General features: G+C 40.2%; 1 protein-coding gene across 1 annotated transcript in view; it reads right to left on the bottom strand.

The window, feature by feature from the left end:
• serpinh2 (serine (or cysteine) peptidase inhibitor, clade H, member 2) overlaps positions 1 to 17,821 on the bottom strand; it is a 50,646-nt gene that overhangs the window by 13,038 nt on the left and 19,787 nt on the right. Inside the window, exons 3-4 of the mRNA XM_041779827.1 lie at positions 17,283 to 17,375; positions 13,595 to 13,827 (exon numbers count right to left, since the gene is read on the bottom strand). Of these exons, the coding sequence (XP_041635761.1) occupies positions 13,595 to 13,827; positions 17,283 to 17,375 (326 nt within the window). The remainder of the gene's footprint in view (positions 1 to 13,594; positions 13,828 to 17,282; positions 17,376 to 17,821) is intronic.

Below are 17,821 nucleotides of genomic sequence, written 5' to 3'. Positions count from 1 at the left end.
CAAGGGCAGAGGTGAAGGAGGGAATGGGTGTTTAGACGTAGCAAATCCATGCAAAGGTGCCTGAATTGTTTGTTCTCCTTGCACGCTCTCACACACTTCTATGATCTTATGTTTGTCCAGATGCTGCCCTCCAATCCCAGGAGTCCATGGCCATCCCAAGCACTGACAGACAAAGTGGTAAACAGCATTAACGCGCGGTGATGAGCAATTATTTGCCTGACCCAATTGGAAAGATGATTGTCAGGGAAGATATGGCGGGCTGTCGCTGGCCAAATGGGCTGGGCAGACAGACAGAACGAGGCTGGAGTGGGCTGAGGGCCTGCTCAGAGCTTAAGCCCTTTCATAATGATTCCTCAAATGCACTTGTTTTTCTTGAGAGAGCAAATGGAGGGAGACAGAGTCAGAGAAAAAAAGAAGCCAAAACATCCAAGTGCTTATCCGTAATTAGCTTACATAACAAGAGCAAAGTACGTCTACTTTTACTTATTTACAGGAGCAGAAGTTTTTTCTACATCAGGCAAACTCCTGAGAGCATTTGTATGCAACGCTAGGTATGTTTTCAGCTCTTTTCCCTGGCAAAGTCATAGCTGTGTCAAGGGGAGTTGTTTCAAGCCTTAGTTCTAGATTACAGCCTTCTCCCAAGAGCACCCCGACAATGTTAATGTCAAAAGCTTGCTCTTCAGGGCATGGCTAGCAAAATAACATGGCAGCACAGCTCCACAGAGATGTTTGTTAGACTAAAAAGAGGGCAAAGTGGATTTCATCAGTCCATGATGAGGTTACAATGTACATCTAAAGAGGATGTAGTAATAGGTTCCAGTCAGTGTATATCACTCAGGGGAAAGGCTTTACTGGCATGTCAGCTTCAACTAACCCTCCCCTCCATCTTTCTCTTCACTCATGTCTCATTCACAAATGTTAGACCTCACACTATTGTATCAGTGTGGCTCAAACGCCGTCTTCACACTCAACTGATGCAAATGTTCACAACAGTGTGACTGCATACAAATTCACCGGAAGGATGCAGGAGGAAGCAAACGGACGTGAGTTCAATGTAAGTCGGGCAGACTGAGTTGAAAAATTAACCCACACAAATGAAAATTTAAAATCTTTTCAGGCTTGTTTAAAAAAGGAAAAAAACGCTTTGCTCTGAGTTCTGAAATCTCTGACTCTGAGTTTTACCAACATGAGCACAGACTTCATATGTATGCATACAAGCTCTAGTTATAGCTGCTTTAAACATCTCCTCCAAAACCAAAATAAAAACAAAAATCAAACCCTTTCATTACTAATTTGGCCCTAAGTAATCTAATAGTCACTAAAGGCTAACATGAGATTTATCAAGCTGATCAAATGGGCTTTATTCACTGTGCCAAATACTGAGAGAAAAACATCATTTTTTCTGATGAAAATTCTTCATTAAGGGTAATTTACTTTTGTACAGAAGAGGATTAGGGCAACTGAAAAAAAGAGTTTGGGCTTTTTTACTTGTTGATCAGAATTCTGATATCAAAGTCAGAATTGTGAGATTAAAGTCAGAGTTATGAGATCAAAGTCAGAATTCTAAGATTAAAGTCAGAATTCTGAGATTATAGTCAGAATTATGAGATTAAAGTCAGAATTCTGAGATCAAAGTCAGAATTCTGAGATTAAAGTCAGAATTATAAGATCACAGTCAGAATTATGAGATTAAAGTCAGATTTCTGAGATTAAAGTCAGGATTATAAGATCACAGTCAGAATTCTGAGATTAAAGTCAGATTTCTGAGATCAAAGTCAGAATTCTGAGATTAAAGTCAGAATTATGAGATCAAAGTCAGAATTCTGAGATTAAATTCAGAATTCTGAGATCAAAGTCAGAATTCTGAGATCAAAGTCAGAATTCTGAGATCAAAGTCAGAATTCTGAGATTAAAGTCAGAATTCTGAGATCAAAGTCAGAATTCTGAGATCAAAGTCAGAATTATGAGATCAAAGTCAGAATTATGAGATCAAAGTCAGAATTATGAGATCAAAGTCAGAATTATGAGATCAAAGTCAGAATTATGAGATCAAAGTCAGAATTATGAGATTAAAGTCAGAATTATGAGATTAAAGTCAGAATTATGAGATCAAAGTCAGAATTTTGAGATCAAAGTCAGAATTCTGAGATTAAAGTCAGAATTCTAAGATCAAATTCTGAGATTATCATTATTCTGTAAATTCTTTCATAACAATGTCAAAGCTTTTTTTAATAGCATGCCATAACCAAGACATGAGGGTGCTGTATTTGAATATATAATTGTTACATTTAAGGACCAACGGCATGTGCATGGGGGGCTGGGGGGAGAGAAGGTGGTGAAGTCTGTTGTTCTGTAAAACTTCAGGTCTTTTGGTGAACTCTCTGAAATCCTCTAGCCTGCAGACACAAACCAACAGCAATCTCACATGCACATGTTAAAGTTTGTACCTGAAGCCTGTCAGCTCCCTGCCAAATAGTTTTAACTGCTGATTGCACTGTTAATAGTGTAATTGCAATAATGATAAAATTCAAACCACAAATTAACCAACTGCTGTGTTCAGAAACTTTCTCCTTAAACTCTGATGAGAGCTGGTGGTGCTATGAATCTAACATTACTGTGTTTTATTATAAGCATGATATTCACATTAGATGCTTTAAAGGACAAAATGATTTGTGTCCCTGGAACACAGTCTCTGTATGTGATGCTTTGAATTATGTTTGAGCAAAAATTCAAGGTCGGATATTGTTTTTAAAATATGTAAAAAATCTGCCAGAAAACGTATTCATCATTTATTTCCACGTCTTTAGTATTATGAGAGACAGATTCAACTCAGAATGATTACTTTGCCTACATGGTACCACATAGTACGGTGATTGTATGTTTTTAAGAACTAAGAGAAGTGATGGAAGTCATCCATCCATGTCCTATACCGCTCATCCCGTTAGGGGATGCCAGGGGGCTGGAGCCTATCCCAGCTGTCATTGGGTGAGAGGAGGGGTACACCCTGAACTGGTCGGCAGTCAATCGCAGCGCTGACGTATAGAGACAAACAACCAGGCACGCTTACGCTCACACCTACGGGCAATTTAGATTGATCAATTAGCCTAACGAGCATGTTTTTGGTGGTGGGAGGAAGCCGGAGTACCCAGAGAGAACCCACTAGAGCTGTCAATATTTATCTACAGTCCCATTCGAATTTCATTTATTATTTTTTACAGATTTTAAATAATATTTGAATATTTATGCACATTTTTTATCAATATGTATGTTAAACATTCAGTTGCTTGAATCACTGTGTAGTAACATATTTGTCCTCTAGAGGACCCTCTAATATTTCATTTCAGAATGCAATGAAAAACCCTCTCTGCCCTGATGGAGGCGCCTGGGATGCACAGGTAACGGTGTGCCAGCTGGGACAGGAGAGGATACCTGGACCACAACAGCGGGTTACTGTCGGTGGGCAGCACGGTTTTACTCTCGTACATCAGCGTCTCTTCACAGCGAAGCCTCACTTGCCAAATAACCCCCCGTGTGTGCACAAACTTGGTGATAAACATCCCCAATGGTGGCCATTGGCACCTCTGTGTTTTGGTGTAAAAATTATTGTTCATCATGTCACGTGTCATGTGACGAAACATTTGATTCCTACACCTTCATATGGGAGAAGCAGAGGCCAAGGAGAGAGGGGAGAGACTCGAGAACAATTACAAACAGCAAAAATATTGAAAAAACACACACAAATAATGACTTCAGCTTTCGAATATTAATGAGTTTTTAAATATTCAAACCCTGAAATTCGTTCCAACAGCCTTAGAACCCACACACGCATGGGGAGATCATGCAAACTCTGTGCAGAAAGGTCCTCGCTAACCCCTGCGCCGCCCTGCAGCCCTGTGATGGGATTCAGTTTTATTCCAAATGTTAGAATTTGTTCAAGTTTGGTCAGAGTAACAGCCTGATTTGCAAAGCCAGGTATGCAAGCTTACAGTTGTGTTTGAATATTTCCTGATCCGTCTTTAAAACTAATAAAATCTCAGACTAATCAGTGCTAATGCTCATGAATCTGAGAACATCTGAGTCAGGGCTAAACGAACCTTTGCAGCTGTTTAAGGCCTGTAAACCCTCAGCCAAAGACCCTTTATCAGGTAAATCTTTACCCAGTTATACAATTTCCAAACCTGAATCAAACCAGAAATCCACAGGTAAACTTATTTTTCCTTCTGACATAATCACTGGTATTTAGATTTTGCAGTTTGTGAAAAAGTGCTTCAACCAGAAAAATTCAGGCATTGATTTTTTATTACCACTGAAAACACTAAACCAAATGTTCCTTCAGCAACAGCATCGCAGTCTCAAAAACCTCTGCTTCCTGTTCAGATTTAGGCTTCTCCATGTTCTCAGCACACTCCAACCTCTCAGGCAGCCGGCTTTAGTTTGGACCATGCACTCACATTAGCATCACAGGCCCCTTAGATGGTGCCTGTCTGCCTGTACTCCCCCTGAATCCTCTCTTATGACTCAGACCGACCACCCGCTGACTCTGGGGTTAACAAGAGCAGAGACACAGACAGACTACCAGCAGGGCTGTGGCATGAACTCCTGCAAAGAACGGTCTGTGGGGGCTCTCAGAGCTCCATGTCATGGTCATCCTCAGACCCTTCTGACCACCTAGCAGCCTAGCTTTCTGAAGGCTGTTACATTCTAACGCTGGGAGTACAGCTGGATTCCCATCACTTCAAGGAAAAGAGGTGAGCTGTGGGAAGGAGTGACATTTGAACTCAGTGAAGCTGGAGTCCACAATGAACTGGAAGGGGCAAGCAAGGCCACTTACTCAGCTGTTACAAGCTCAAAACAGGCAGAGGCAAGAAAAACCTGAGGTCACAGGTGAATGTATCAAGTAGGCAGAGTAAAAAAAAGAAACGGCATGCAAACAAAACTGCTGGAAGGCAAGAGCATCAAGAAGCAAGGACAGAGGGACAGGAGACAACAGAGCCATGTGAGGAGGAGGACAGACACAAAGAGAGATTTGTTTTGTTGTGACAGGTGTGAGAATAGAAGCAAGATAGAGAAGGAGGCCAAAGCAGGAAAACTAAAACTATAGAAGAGGATAAAGAAATCAGAGCCACAATGAGAATGATGACCAGATTTCTGGGAGATATTGGAAACCAGATCCGTGGTTGTAAAAATGATTATGCAGGAAATGAACAGAAAAACAGGAACACTGCAATCAAGGCTTCATGCTGGATCCACACTGTTGAATCCCACTATCAGGGGAATAAAATAGAAGGACCAAACCAAAAACAGCTTTGATAGATTCAATAAAAAAGCAAATAAAATACAAAAAAAACGGCCATGAAGAAACCAATTTAAGGGGACATTTGAAACACAGCCTCTCCACTACTTATACTGGTTTGAATTAAAATAAGAACACAATCTCAGTGATGAGGTAAGACAGAAAACTCAGACTGAAGCCACACATCAAGCTAACAGGTAGAGCAGCACTGATTAGACCGTTTCTCTTCATTGAATACCAGTATTATTATTTCATGTTGCATCCAGGCTGTCACACATGTAGGGCTGTGCTCCGTCTAGGCCTGGGAAATTTATTGTAAATTAGATTAAATCACAAAATCTCCTGCCGCACTTTACAAATCACAGAAGGTGCAACTTTCTTTGACTAGAAGTTTGTCAAAATATCAGTTTAAAACCTTCATTTTTCTGCAGCAGCAGAGATATATGTAGATTATGCAATAATTTGAGTGTCAAATCTTTTAAATGGTTTTCAAAAATTCTCCTTTTTGTGTTTTTTGTTTGTTTAGTTTTAGTGAAAATGAGTGACTTAACTAGTTATATGAGATAACCAGTTCATTCAATCTAATATCGATGAAGCCTAGCATCAGGGTTATAATAGTTTTGGATTTTTCATTAGTTTTATTTCTATTTCTTCTTTACTTTTTGTTTTAAATTTCAGTTTAGTTTTTAGTATTTTTTTTCTTCTGGTTTGTTAGTTTAGTCTAGTTTTTATTTTGCAATAATGCTTCATTTTAGTTGAGTTTTTATTAGTTTCAGAGTTAGTTTTAGTTTTATTCATAATATGGGAAACTTGTCAGGGGTGAGATGCTAAAAGGCTTCAATTTTCTCTTTATTTATTCAATGTTTATATTTGTATACAACTCAAGATCCAAAATTACCACTGTATAAAGTATTTCCAATCAAAATCAGGAGATTTTACACTCTCCAGGCCTGGATCAGTCACAATGCTGCTGTCAAAGACTAAAACTAAGGATCCTTGGGGCGCAGGTGGCCGAGTGGTTAAGGCGCGCGCCCCATGTACGTGGACAGCCCTGAGACCCTTTACCGCATGTCTCTCCCCTGTTTCCAACTCTATCCACTATCCTCCTCTATCAAATAAAGGCAAAAAATGCCCAAAATAAACCTTAAAAAAAAAAAAAGACTAAAACTAAGGAGATTTTGTCTCTAATTTTATTTTATTTTAGTTTTGTCAGCACAGAAATTAGTTTCAGTTAGTTTTGTTTTTTTTGTAAAACTTAGTTTTTATTTAGTTTCAGTTAACTAAATTTTACATTTTAGTTGTAGTTATTTAGTTAGTTTTAGTGAACTATAATAACCTTGCCTAGCATTAGCTCATTCATCTTGTAGCCATCTTCACCTCCTCCACCCCAGCCACCTCCTTTACAGCTGAAAGCTTGTTGCACCCTCATATTCAGATTCATGCTACTGTGGATTAATTGCTTCTAAAATAATTTATTTGTTTTCAACACACATTGTCATTTATGTATCCATATGGGGGTTCTCTCCTACACTCCCTAGAAAGTCAGAGCGGCTGCTGACTAAACCTGGGAGCATCTTTAGAGCAGAGCCTTCTCCACAAAGTTAAAAAGTCTATTTTCCAATAAAATGGTTAAATGTACGATGAGTTTTCCTGACTGATTTAGGTCAGTGGTTCCCAAACTTTTCACAGCCCTTCAGTCATTTGACCTCCAGTCATGTACCCCCTACTCTCACGCACTTATAGCAGCTAGAAAAAGAAATGTGTCTGAAAGCCTGCCGCCACCTCCCACATTTAGCACGCATAACATACAAATAAAATCTCTTAAAGTGAATTATTTCTCACAGAATGGATTTATTTACCAGCATTTTCAGTTAGAAAAAAGAAATTTACATTTCTAGAACATATTCAGACATGAACTTGAAACTGTTTAGTATAAACTCACCACAGCTTTAATGAGAAGGGTGTCTGACTGAACATATGTTACTACAAGAATCTTGGACAATTCAGGACAGATTTCCTTCTCCAAGATCAATCAGAAAGAAAAATCATGTTTTTATTTTTATTTCTGGCGTACCCCCTACGTTGCCTTGCGTACCCCTGAGGGTATGAGTACCCCAGTTTGGGAATCACTGATTTAGGTTATGATATAGACTGAGTCATTGATTGAATTTGTTGAAAAATGCACAAGTTGAGGAACCTAATAATAATTGCATATTAAATTGCAATCGCAATACTGGGAAAAATATCCACAATTAGATTATTTTTGCAAATCATCCAGCTCTAGTCCCGTCTCTTCTCAAGGCTGGGAGAGTGCATAAAAACAATTCTCTTTCTCAGTCTCTCAGTCTCAAACCACTTTAAAGAAATAATTTAGATGAATGTATATTGATAATTGTCCAAAAACAACTTCTGCACCAAGACAAGCTTTGGGTGTGGCTCTTTGCGCCTGCGTGGTCCAGTTTCGATCAAACTGTCGCTTTTCCTACAGCTACATCTGAGCTACCGCAGCAGCAGCCCCTGGAAACACCGTACCACTGTACTACACCGTACCTGAAACAGATCTAGAGAAGAGCAAAAACATCTTTCTGTCACAGAAAGCTTCCAGTGTTGTCCGGTTCTGACAAAACTGCCGCTGTGGCTAAGTCCAAGCTAAAAACCCATTCCTCCATCAGAAGTCATATCTAAGCAGGTCTGCAGAAAGGCCAAAGTGTTGACAGGCGGTCCAGTTCTAGTAAAACGGACGCTATGCTGAAGCTACATACAAGGAAATCAATGCACAGGAGCGGCCATTACAAACGGCTCTGAGTACAGTAAACCTCCTCCCTCAGGGCAACTCTGTGTAAGGCTCTGAAAGTAGAGTCACTTAGTCAGTCACATCAGTAGAGCCATGTGTAGGACTGACCAAGAGAAGCTTTGTGCTGAAACACTGAAAAAATCTGACCAACTGTATTCAGAGAGACTTTAGCTGAGATGGCATGAGAGGCTGTGATGAAACCTGTTGCAGTTTCAAACAGAGTTGTTCTGATCCAGAGACCAGTGTCAGAATTACATCTGATGCTGCTTAAAATGAGTTTATGCATCCAATACTGTTTAGTTTAGTTTTATATTTTGCTAACTGTTAGTGCTATAAACCGGAAATCAATTCTTCTTCTCTCCTGAAAACACGTCATGCACGAGCTACCGTTTTAAGAGCAGCGAAGAAGAACCAAAGGAGCCGCTGCAGCAGCAAAGAATGGAGGCTGTGTGACGGTTTTTCTCTGAATGTGTTCTTTAAAACGCCTTCCAGACCGGCGCTGTCGTACATGACAGGAAGTGACACAGTTTATCAAACGCTAAATATCTTTTGAACCATGCATCGTTGCCTCTTACTTGTTTTTCCACCTGGAGCTAGCAGTTGTGTCATCCCACTGACGCCTTTGAATCCTTGCAGCAGCATTTTTAGTGAGCCTGGAACTCGTGTGACTTTTGGGAACTTTAATGATTAAATCCACACCAGTAAACCCGATACTGAACTTCTTTTTATCTATTTTAATACAATTACGATCATTTATTACCGCAGCTCAAATATTAACCGCCATATTGTTTAGTCTTTGTGAGGGTCTGTCAGCCAATAGCAGGCTGCTCTGTAATCATGTGATGCTGCCTGAATAGAGCGTAATGAAGAGAGAGAGCCTGTGCTGCAGCCCCCTGTATTATTGTTATTTTATTATTTAGGAGTAAAACTCAATAATCAGCAGAAAAACAACTTTAGGCTCACAGAGATGCTGGACATTATGATTCTATTTGTTGAACTATGTTCTGAGTCAAATATAGGTCTAGAATAATTTGCTAGTCTGCACAGTCAGTCCAGAACGGTCATACTGGTATGGGATCAGAACTCGGTATCAGTCGATACCCAGCACTTTGGTATCAGAATCATAACAGGAAGGAAAAAATGGTATCAGAACGTCTTCTTTTTGGGTGAGATTCTGGTTAATTGTTCAAAAACAGCCTTTCTCCAGAGCTTTTCAGCAGAAATGACACATTTCAAAGAGAAACAAGCTAAGCTGCTGCTACTGTTAGCTCATCTTGTGTCATGAAGCTCAGCCTGTTAGTCTTTTAGTGTTTACAAGCTTTTAAACAGGAATCCAATTAGCCCTAGGGGTCTTCTCTACCAACATAACAAAACCAGCAATTATAACCTGTAAAAAACTGCTGAATAAAACAGTTTGAAATTAAAAATCAGGATCTAACATGTTTGTGAAAAGCTTCTTTGTCCAAAGCAGAAAAACAGCGAGAATTAGACGTGTCAAAATAAATCTCACAGAGCTGTTTTTTCAGTCCTGGTTTATTTTTTCAGATTATTGATTTCTATAATGGACTGTCAAATCATTGAAGATAACAGGAGTTTATTCTCTGTCTACAGTTGTTGTTTTACAGAAGGTTCAGCCTGAGTTAGGCCATGCAATGGCAGCAACCACAAGGAGAGAGAAAGTGGATGCAACCGCAAACTTCAGGACGTAAGTGAACCATTAAGATATAACAGAGAGAAGGAACAAGCTGTGGAGGATGTGCTGCACGGGGCAGAGAGTGACATGAGGAAAAATACTGAGCCTCTTTGATCAGCATTTTTACACATTTCAGGTAAGCAACAAGCCATCAGCAGCCTTTCAGACAAACATCTCAGTGCCACGTCTCAGGCTTACTCTACCTGCAAAATAACACAGGCATGCTGCTTAAGCCTGAACTTCATGTGCCCAGACAGCATGCAGTACATCAACACTGACATTTATTTACAATTAGGGCTGTGAAATTTAATCACAAATCAGATTAAATCGTAACATGGCGTGCTGCAATTTACAAATCACTTCTTTAATTGGAAATTTGTTGAAAAATCACATTCATTTTTTTGCTGCAGCAGAGATTTCATGCAGATTATGCAAACATTCAAGTGTCTTTTTTTTTTAGAATGGTTTACAAAAATCCTCCTTTTCCTATATTTTGTATATTTTTCTTAATTTAAAATCCTCTTCAATAAAGCAACTGAAAACAAATTTACAATATGAGCAAAAATGATTGCAATAAGATGTTTTTTGATTGTTCTCCAACGGCTCATTCTATCTAATATTGATGAGGCTTGGTGTTAATTCACCTGAGTCATACGCCCAGCCATGACCAGCTGTACTTCTCACTAATCCCTGTTTGCATTCATGTTAATGCACCATGCTGCTGCAGGTAAAGCTCCACCTCCTCCACCCCAGCTACCTCCTTTATAGCTTAAGGCTTGTTGCACCTTGATCTTCAGACTCATGCTACTATGGATTAATTTCTCCTGAAATAATTTCAATGTTTTCTGTAGACATTGTCATAATGGTATCTATTCATTCGGGGTTTTTTAGCCATGCACTCCCTGGAAAATCAAAGCAGCTGCTTCATCAACCCAGGTAGCATCCAGGAGCAGAGCCTTCTCTGCCAAGTTAAACTAGATTTCATTTCATAAATAAAATAAAACAGATATACATATGATGACAGTGTTCCTGACTGAATATAGGTTACCATATTGAATGATTAACTGCTTGAATTTGTTGAAAAATACAAAAAAATTTGGAACCTAATAATAATCACTTATTAAATTGCAATACTGGGGAAAAAAATCGTAATTTGATTATTATTGCAAATCATTTAGCTGTAGTTAGAATTAAAGTGTGAGTGCAGTAAGGTGTGTGGCGATGCCCTCAAGTTTCAAAAACAAACACCTTCACACTGTCCAACTTGCACAGAAAGGGGGTATTTATTTGCAACGTTTCGGTACTAGACCTTCATCAGGCAAACAGTGTTTGACCTGACCTTGACCTTCAGGACTGTTTGCCTGATGAAGGTCTGGAAGGTCTGCAAATAAATACCCCCTTCTTTGCAAGTTGGACAGTGTGTGGGTGTTTGTTTTTGAAATGTTTGCTGGATACCTTGCCCTGCACACCTGTCCTGAGAAATAGATGTGCGAAGTAACCTTTCCATGATGCCCTAAAGTTTGAAAGTCAGCTGAACAATATTTCCTGCAGAGCTTTACAACATGTAGACTCCACCTTTATTATTATTAGGCATGTGCATACATACAAATAAGGCTTGAGCACTTCTTCTTTTACAGAGAAAGAGCTTTTTCTCAGGGAACAGGAGAAGTATTTTCTTGTTTGTGCACAGCCAGTCCCAAAGAACAAATGTATTTGTTTAAATATGTATATAACAGGTCAGGAGATATGTGATCCAGGTCTCCTGCTGAGTGCACACTCATGCACACTGGTGCATGTTAGAGGAGGAAGAGATGACTGTAATCACGTAAAGAAACATGTCCCTGTCTCTTCTGTTGTTTCCAAGATGTCAGTGAATAAGATATGTAAGTTTGGCTACATAATGTGAGTGCTGTTGTTTAATTAGCCTGTCATTATTGTGGGATATACACCATGCTTTAACGTCCTCCGCTCAGACAATAAAGACAACTGCAGGTGATGAATGGAGAGATGGAGAATCAGCAGGAGTAGATGAATAGAGAACAGAGGTCGGCTGAACAGTGCAAACATCACTGATTAATCTGTGGGCTAGATCAGAGGTTCTCAACCTTTTTAGCCAGCGACCCCCAAAATTAAGGTGCCAGAGACTGGGGACCCCCGCTGTACCTGAAGATGGTTGAACACAGCCATGAACAATCAAGAATAGTCAGGTGGAAACAAGACCGTCCATAAGGGGGATAAAGGGGAGATCTTTCTGGGGCCCACCTAAACTGGGGGACCATGGAGGTCAACAAAATCATGGTCCATTATAAAGTTAAGCTGTGATATCCATATTTTATATTTAACCAAAAGAATAATAGCCACTCTTATCAATGAAACAAATCTCTTTTTAAACCATTTGTGTAGTAAATAGGCTTCTTAAAAATGTAAATCTATTTTGAAAAAAATATATATATATAAGTAAAATGGGTTAAAACTGAAAAAAACAAAGATAGTGAAACCAGATCTTAAAAGTAGCAGAAATGTGTTAGACGTTGCAAAAAAATTATATAAGAATGACAAAAAATAAAAAAAATAAAAAAAAGTGTTACAGTAGCAAAAATGGGCATAGATAGTGGTAAAAGGGAATTGAAAAGTGGCTGAAAAGGCTTTAAATTGGCAAAAATGGATGGAAATCTGGTGAAATGGGAAGAAAAATCAATATAAACTGGCAAGATAGTACTAACTGGGAAAGAAAAAGTAGGCAGATATTGGCAGAAATTCATCAAACTGGCAAGAATTGGCATATCAGATAGCGAAAGGTGGTTAAAATGGGAAAAACTGGGCATAAAAAAGGTAGGAAAATGGGGTTAATAGTGCCAGTAATGGGTCAACAGAGGCAACATCGGGCTGAAGTGGCAAAATTGATTTAGAAATGGCAAAAACAGGCAGAAAAAAGTGGTGGACATGGTTTAAAATGGCAAAAATATGTTAAAACTTGTGGAAAAAAATGACGAAAAATTGTTAAAATTTGACAAAATTGATGAAAAGCGGCAACAGTGGAGTTTGAAAAATATTCTTAGTTTTTTTTAGGGAATCTGGAGACCCCCTCTTAGTGTCTCGCGACCCCCAAGGGGGGTCCCAACCTCAAGGTTGAGAACCCCTGGTCTAGATGGTAATTTGTGTATAAAATATTTGTAGCATAACAATAAAACTAAAGGTGAAATAAATGCATTTAACCTTTTATCCCCATATTCATTCTCCTAAAATCCACACAAAGGCTGACTAATAGGTACAACAGTGATTTAATATCAGGTTAATCAATAGTAGCATGGAGAAAGAGAGCGTAGCTCCAGGGTAAACACTGCAGAGGCCAGGATTATTTCACCTCTGAGTGAAGAGATGCCTGTTATCGTATATCTGCTGTTTAAATAACCTGTGACTGATCTTCAGTCTTAGCTACCATAACTTTAAGTCATCAAAGGTTAGCACTGGTTCAGCAGGTTTAATTCAGCATGTTCGATGGTGTTGGGTAACGTTCCCTTCAGAACTAAACTACTGGAAAAGATCACGGCCATTAAAAATCATCTTTTGTTATTGCTTTACACCCTGAGAAAAGAATGCATTAAAAGTGATTCTGCATTACCAAAACTGTAATCTACTTTGAGACTCGATAGTATCTAGCTTTTATAAGTCTGCCTCTGCTTCTCCACTGTCACTCCACAGTCTAGTTTACAGCCAATAACTCTGCTGCCTAACGACAGGAGTTACAGATGTGACACCTGGAACAGCTCCCCTAAAGGGTGCCAACAACTTGTGAGTGTGTTGTTGTACCTACCTGAAGACTGAGAGTGCTGGTGATGTTTGCTTTGGGCATTGAGATGATCACACTGGTCTTGTTGGTCTTCTCCAGCCACTTGGACAGCAGCTCCAGGGTCAGAAGCTTGTCCAGCCTGGCCAGACTCTCAACTAGAAAAGGCAGCAGGAACACAGCGCTGGCCTTTCCTCCCCATAGAGGCACCTCCAGGACCTGCACCATGTTGTTCATGTCTTCATAGTGACGGTACAGACCTGTGGGAACGGACAGACGGAGGATGGAGGAAGAGGATGAAGAGAAACTGAAGTGTAGTAGTGGGCAGTTTTAACTAGATAACCTCCCTGGATATTTGCACTACCATAATTAGCACTTTAAGCACTTATAAGGCAAAAGTCATTGTGCTGAAACCTCAACCCTGCAGTCACTACAGTGGATAATAGTGATTTGTGACAAACAGACTGAGTCCCAGCGTTTCACTTAAGAACTGTGGCAGACCTCACTGACCTAATGCCACTGTCTCTTCAGTTTTTACACTTATTGTGCAAAGCTATCAGGTAACTTCTGTGGCACAATGCTGCAGAGATGACATCCTGGGAGTTAGCATTGTGCAGCTCCATCTACCAGAAGACCTCTTCCATGGGATGAAATGTCCTGATGAAGGGTTGTGAATAGCGATGCATGATACATTTATTTTTTTGACACCAATAACTGACAAGAACCGATATTTTTTTTCAATCACTGATGTTAAAAAAGAAGTTTATTGGGTGTATTTATGAACATCTAGGGGTAAGATGGGGTTAATATGTAGTGAGCAAAGACATATGTAACTAATTTAACTGACATCACTTGCATTTAAATCTGACTTTGCAACTGCTATTTTTCCCCATTTTCCCTAGAAATGAATTGAACTATTTTGACAAGTGGTCAAATCTGACTTTTCAATCAACTAAACAAGAATTCAGCTGAGTTATGTCAAATCAGACATAAAAACAAACGGTAACGGGCTGTTACGCTTAATAAATGCAGATGTTTGATGTACTGGGTTATTTTTTTTTTTCTTTTTGCTGCCTAAGACAGAAATAAAGAGAGCTGATGTTTTACATAATGATTAAAAATATGCACTGATATAAGTCATATCAGAAATACACTATATTGCCAAAAGTATTCACTCACCCATCCAAATAATGGAAATCAGGTGTTCCAATCACTTCTATGGCCACAGGTGTATAAAATCAAGCACCTAGGCATGCAGACTGTTTCTACAAACATTTGTGAAAGAATGGCTCGCTCTCAGGAGCTCAGTGAATTCCAGCGTGGTACTGTGATAGGATGCCACCTGTGCAACAAGTCCAGTGGTGAAATCCTAAATATTCCACAGTCAACTGTCAGTGGTATTATAACAAAGTGGCATTTTTTGCAGATTTGGCAATCTGATGGACCAGTCTGGGTTTGGCGGTTACCAGGAAAACGGTACTTGTCTGACTGCATTGTGCCAAGTGTAAAGTTTGGTGGAGGGGGTTTATGGTGTGGGCTTGTTTTTCAGGACAAGGCTTGGCCCCTTAGTTCCGGTCAAAGGAACTCTGAATGCTTCAGCATACCAAGAGATTTTGGACAACTCCATGCTCCCAACTTTGTGGGAACAGTTTGGGGATGGCCCCTTCCTGTTCCAACATGACTGTGCACCAGTGCACAAAGCAAGGTCCATAAAGACATGGATGAGAGAGTTTGGTGTGGATCAACTTGACTGGCCTGCACAGAGTCCTGACCTCAACCCCACAGAAAACCTTTGGGATGAATTAGAGCGGAGACTGAGAGCCAGGCCTTCTCATCCAACATCAGTGTGTGACCTCACAGATGTGTTTCTGGAAGAATGGTCAAAAATTCCCATAAACACACTCCTGAACCTTGTGGAAAGCCTTCCCAGAAAAGTTGAAGCTGTTATAGCTGCAAAGGGTGGACAGACGTCATGTTAAACCCTATGGATTAAGAATGGGATGTCACTTAAGTTCATATGTGAGTCGAGGCAGGTGAGCGAATACTTTTGGAAATATAGTGTAGGTTGAAATTGTTCAGTACACTGTGGTCTGTGGCTAAACTTCTTTTCCTAATGTGGATCAGACTGAATGAAACCACATCATCAGAGCAGGCAGGGATACGTCTATGAAAGCAGCGGTGGATCAGGAGACTGCCAGACTGATTTTGTCATTATTAGTGTTGTGCCTTTTGGCTCGGGTGAACTAGCTGCAGTTTTCAAAGCCTGCTGAATCAGCAGTCTGCCTGGTATTGGCCTTTGGCTTGGTCCTAATGCCTGTGGCTAATGCTAGTGGCTACTACCGCTTCCTTTCAACGTCGTTAGGATGATGACTTTTAAGTGACTTATAGGATCTGTTGTGTTAAAACTCGAGGACTTTTTCCACTCTTCGGGATCTTTGTGGGACAAATGTGACAGTCACTGTTGTGTTATTTTCCCCATAAATACTGAATAACTCCACCAGTACTGCGCTGAGGCTGATTCTTCTCCTTCTCTGGTGCTTAACAGCGGGTCTTGTACTGTAGCGCCACCTACTGTCCCAGACAGTTTAGTCTCATAAGAAAGAGAACAAAGGCCTTTATTATCAGTGGATTTATCGGTCCATAATTATCATGCATCCCTGGTTCTGAAGTCTCATCCATGACAGCAGCAGCTCTCACTGTTCCTGTGCATGGGCTCTGTGGATCTCTCCTGCTGAACAGTCTCCACTTAAGTTTCTCTCTCTCTTTTATTCCGCTGAGTCTACATCTGTGGATGAATATGAGTGCTCCAGTTCACAAAAGTATCCCCTCTTATCCAACATAAATGACACGCCATCGTCACTCCAGTCAAAACTGCTCATTGGTTTAGCTCAGTTGCTTCCTTATTCCTCTGCCGAAGCCTGCAGACCCAAACAGCTGATCAGATACGCCGAGGCGGAAGAGCACGTAGCCGAAGCTCGCATGAAATAGTGCGAAAGACAGCGGCTTTCTGAGTGGAAATCAAACATGACAAAAATGAAAGTTTCTAGTTTCTTTAAGCAATTTAAAGGGGAAACACAGTGAAATCTCTGGAGGCTAATGGCACTTCTATCACCAACAACCTCATACAACCTTACTTAAAAAAATCCCAAATATCCCTTTAAGGGGAGAAAATGCATGCAAATGCCTGGTCCCTTTCCATTTTGCATTCCCTCCATATGAAACCTTTTTAACACAGAGGAAAAAAGCCATGATGTACAGTTTTGGTCACATTGCCCACCTCTACTGAGGAGGAGAGCAGAATTAAAATGTTTGGCTTTAGTTGTCTCCTAAGTTTGTTCAGACAAGCCCTTCAGGGTTGAATTAAATCCACTGCAACATTATGTGATTGCAGACTGAGACAGGATTAATGAATCATCAAAATAACCTCAGTCATGAATTGGGAAAGACATTAAAATATAATACAAAGCAAAATACAAGCCATCCTTCGTGCATCTTTTAGTGCTGTTAAAGCAGAAGCCTACTCTGCTCTGCTGTTGTTTTAAGACCGTGCATAAAATATGAAAAGCATCTTAAATAAGTCATAAGGAGCACAATGATAAATAGTAGGGAAGCAGATTGCACCCTACAGATGTTCCAGACATTTTAGGACTATATTGCTTTTTGCTGCACTTATTTTTCTGGATGGAGTACAACAGCGACAGACTGTGTGTTTTACCTGCTCTGTGCATCATCATCACTCTGGTGTATTTCTTCCCCAGGAAAGTACGAAGATCCGTGCTCTCCTCGCTGAACTCTCTCTCCCACAGCCCTGAACAAACAGCCAAACAAACATGGAGGACAGGATCACGATGAAGTCTCTGAGCTGGATATGGATAAGCTATTGAATGATTAATGGAGGTGGAAAGGTGAGCATCAGGTTAAACAATGCCATGTTCATAAATACAGATAGCCCTCATACACTGTGACGCCTGCTGACACTGCTCCGATTCATCAATATCTACCGCCTGACGCTGTTTCCAAAGCTGCTGAGGGGAGAGAGAGGCAGTTTTAAGGTTCTTAAGGCCACAGCATCCCATTCACCGCTGACAACATCTTACTCGGCCGTGCTAACCCCCTGACAGCTGTCAATTTAGGAGGGTCTAAGAGGAGTGGAATTACTGTTGTAATAACCTCACAACACTTCTACAAAGCCTCCCGGCCCATTCAATAGAGCAGGGGACGCTGGATGGAGCCAGGAGGTGGAGGGATTATGAC

The sequence above is a fragment of the Cheilinus undulatus genome, linkage group 22 (genome assembly GCF_018320785.1).
Source record: "Cheilinus undulatus linkage group 22, ASM1832078v1, whole genome shotgun sequence".
Lineage (NCBI taxonomy): Eukaryota > Metazoa > Chordata > Actinopteri > Labriformes > Labridae > Cheilinus > Cheilinus undulatus.
The sequence above is the reverse complement of the archived record's forward strand: the minus strand, read 5'-3'. Positions and strand labels throughout refer to the sequence as shown.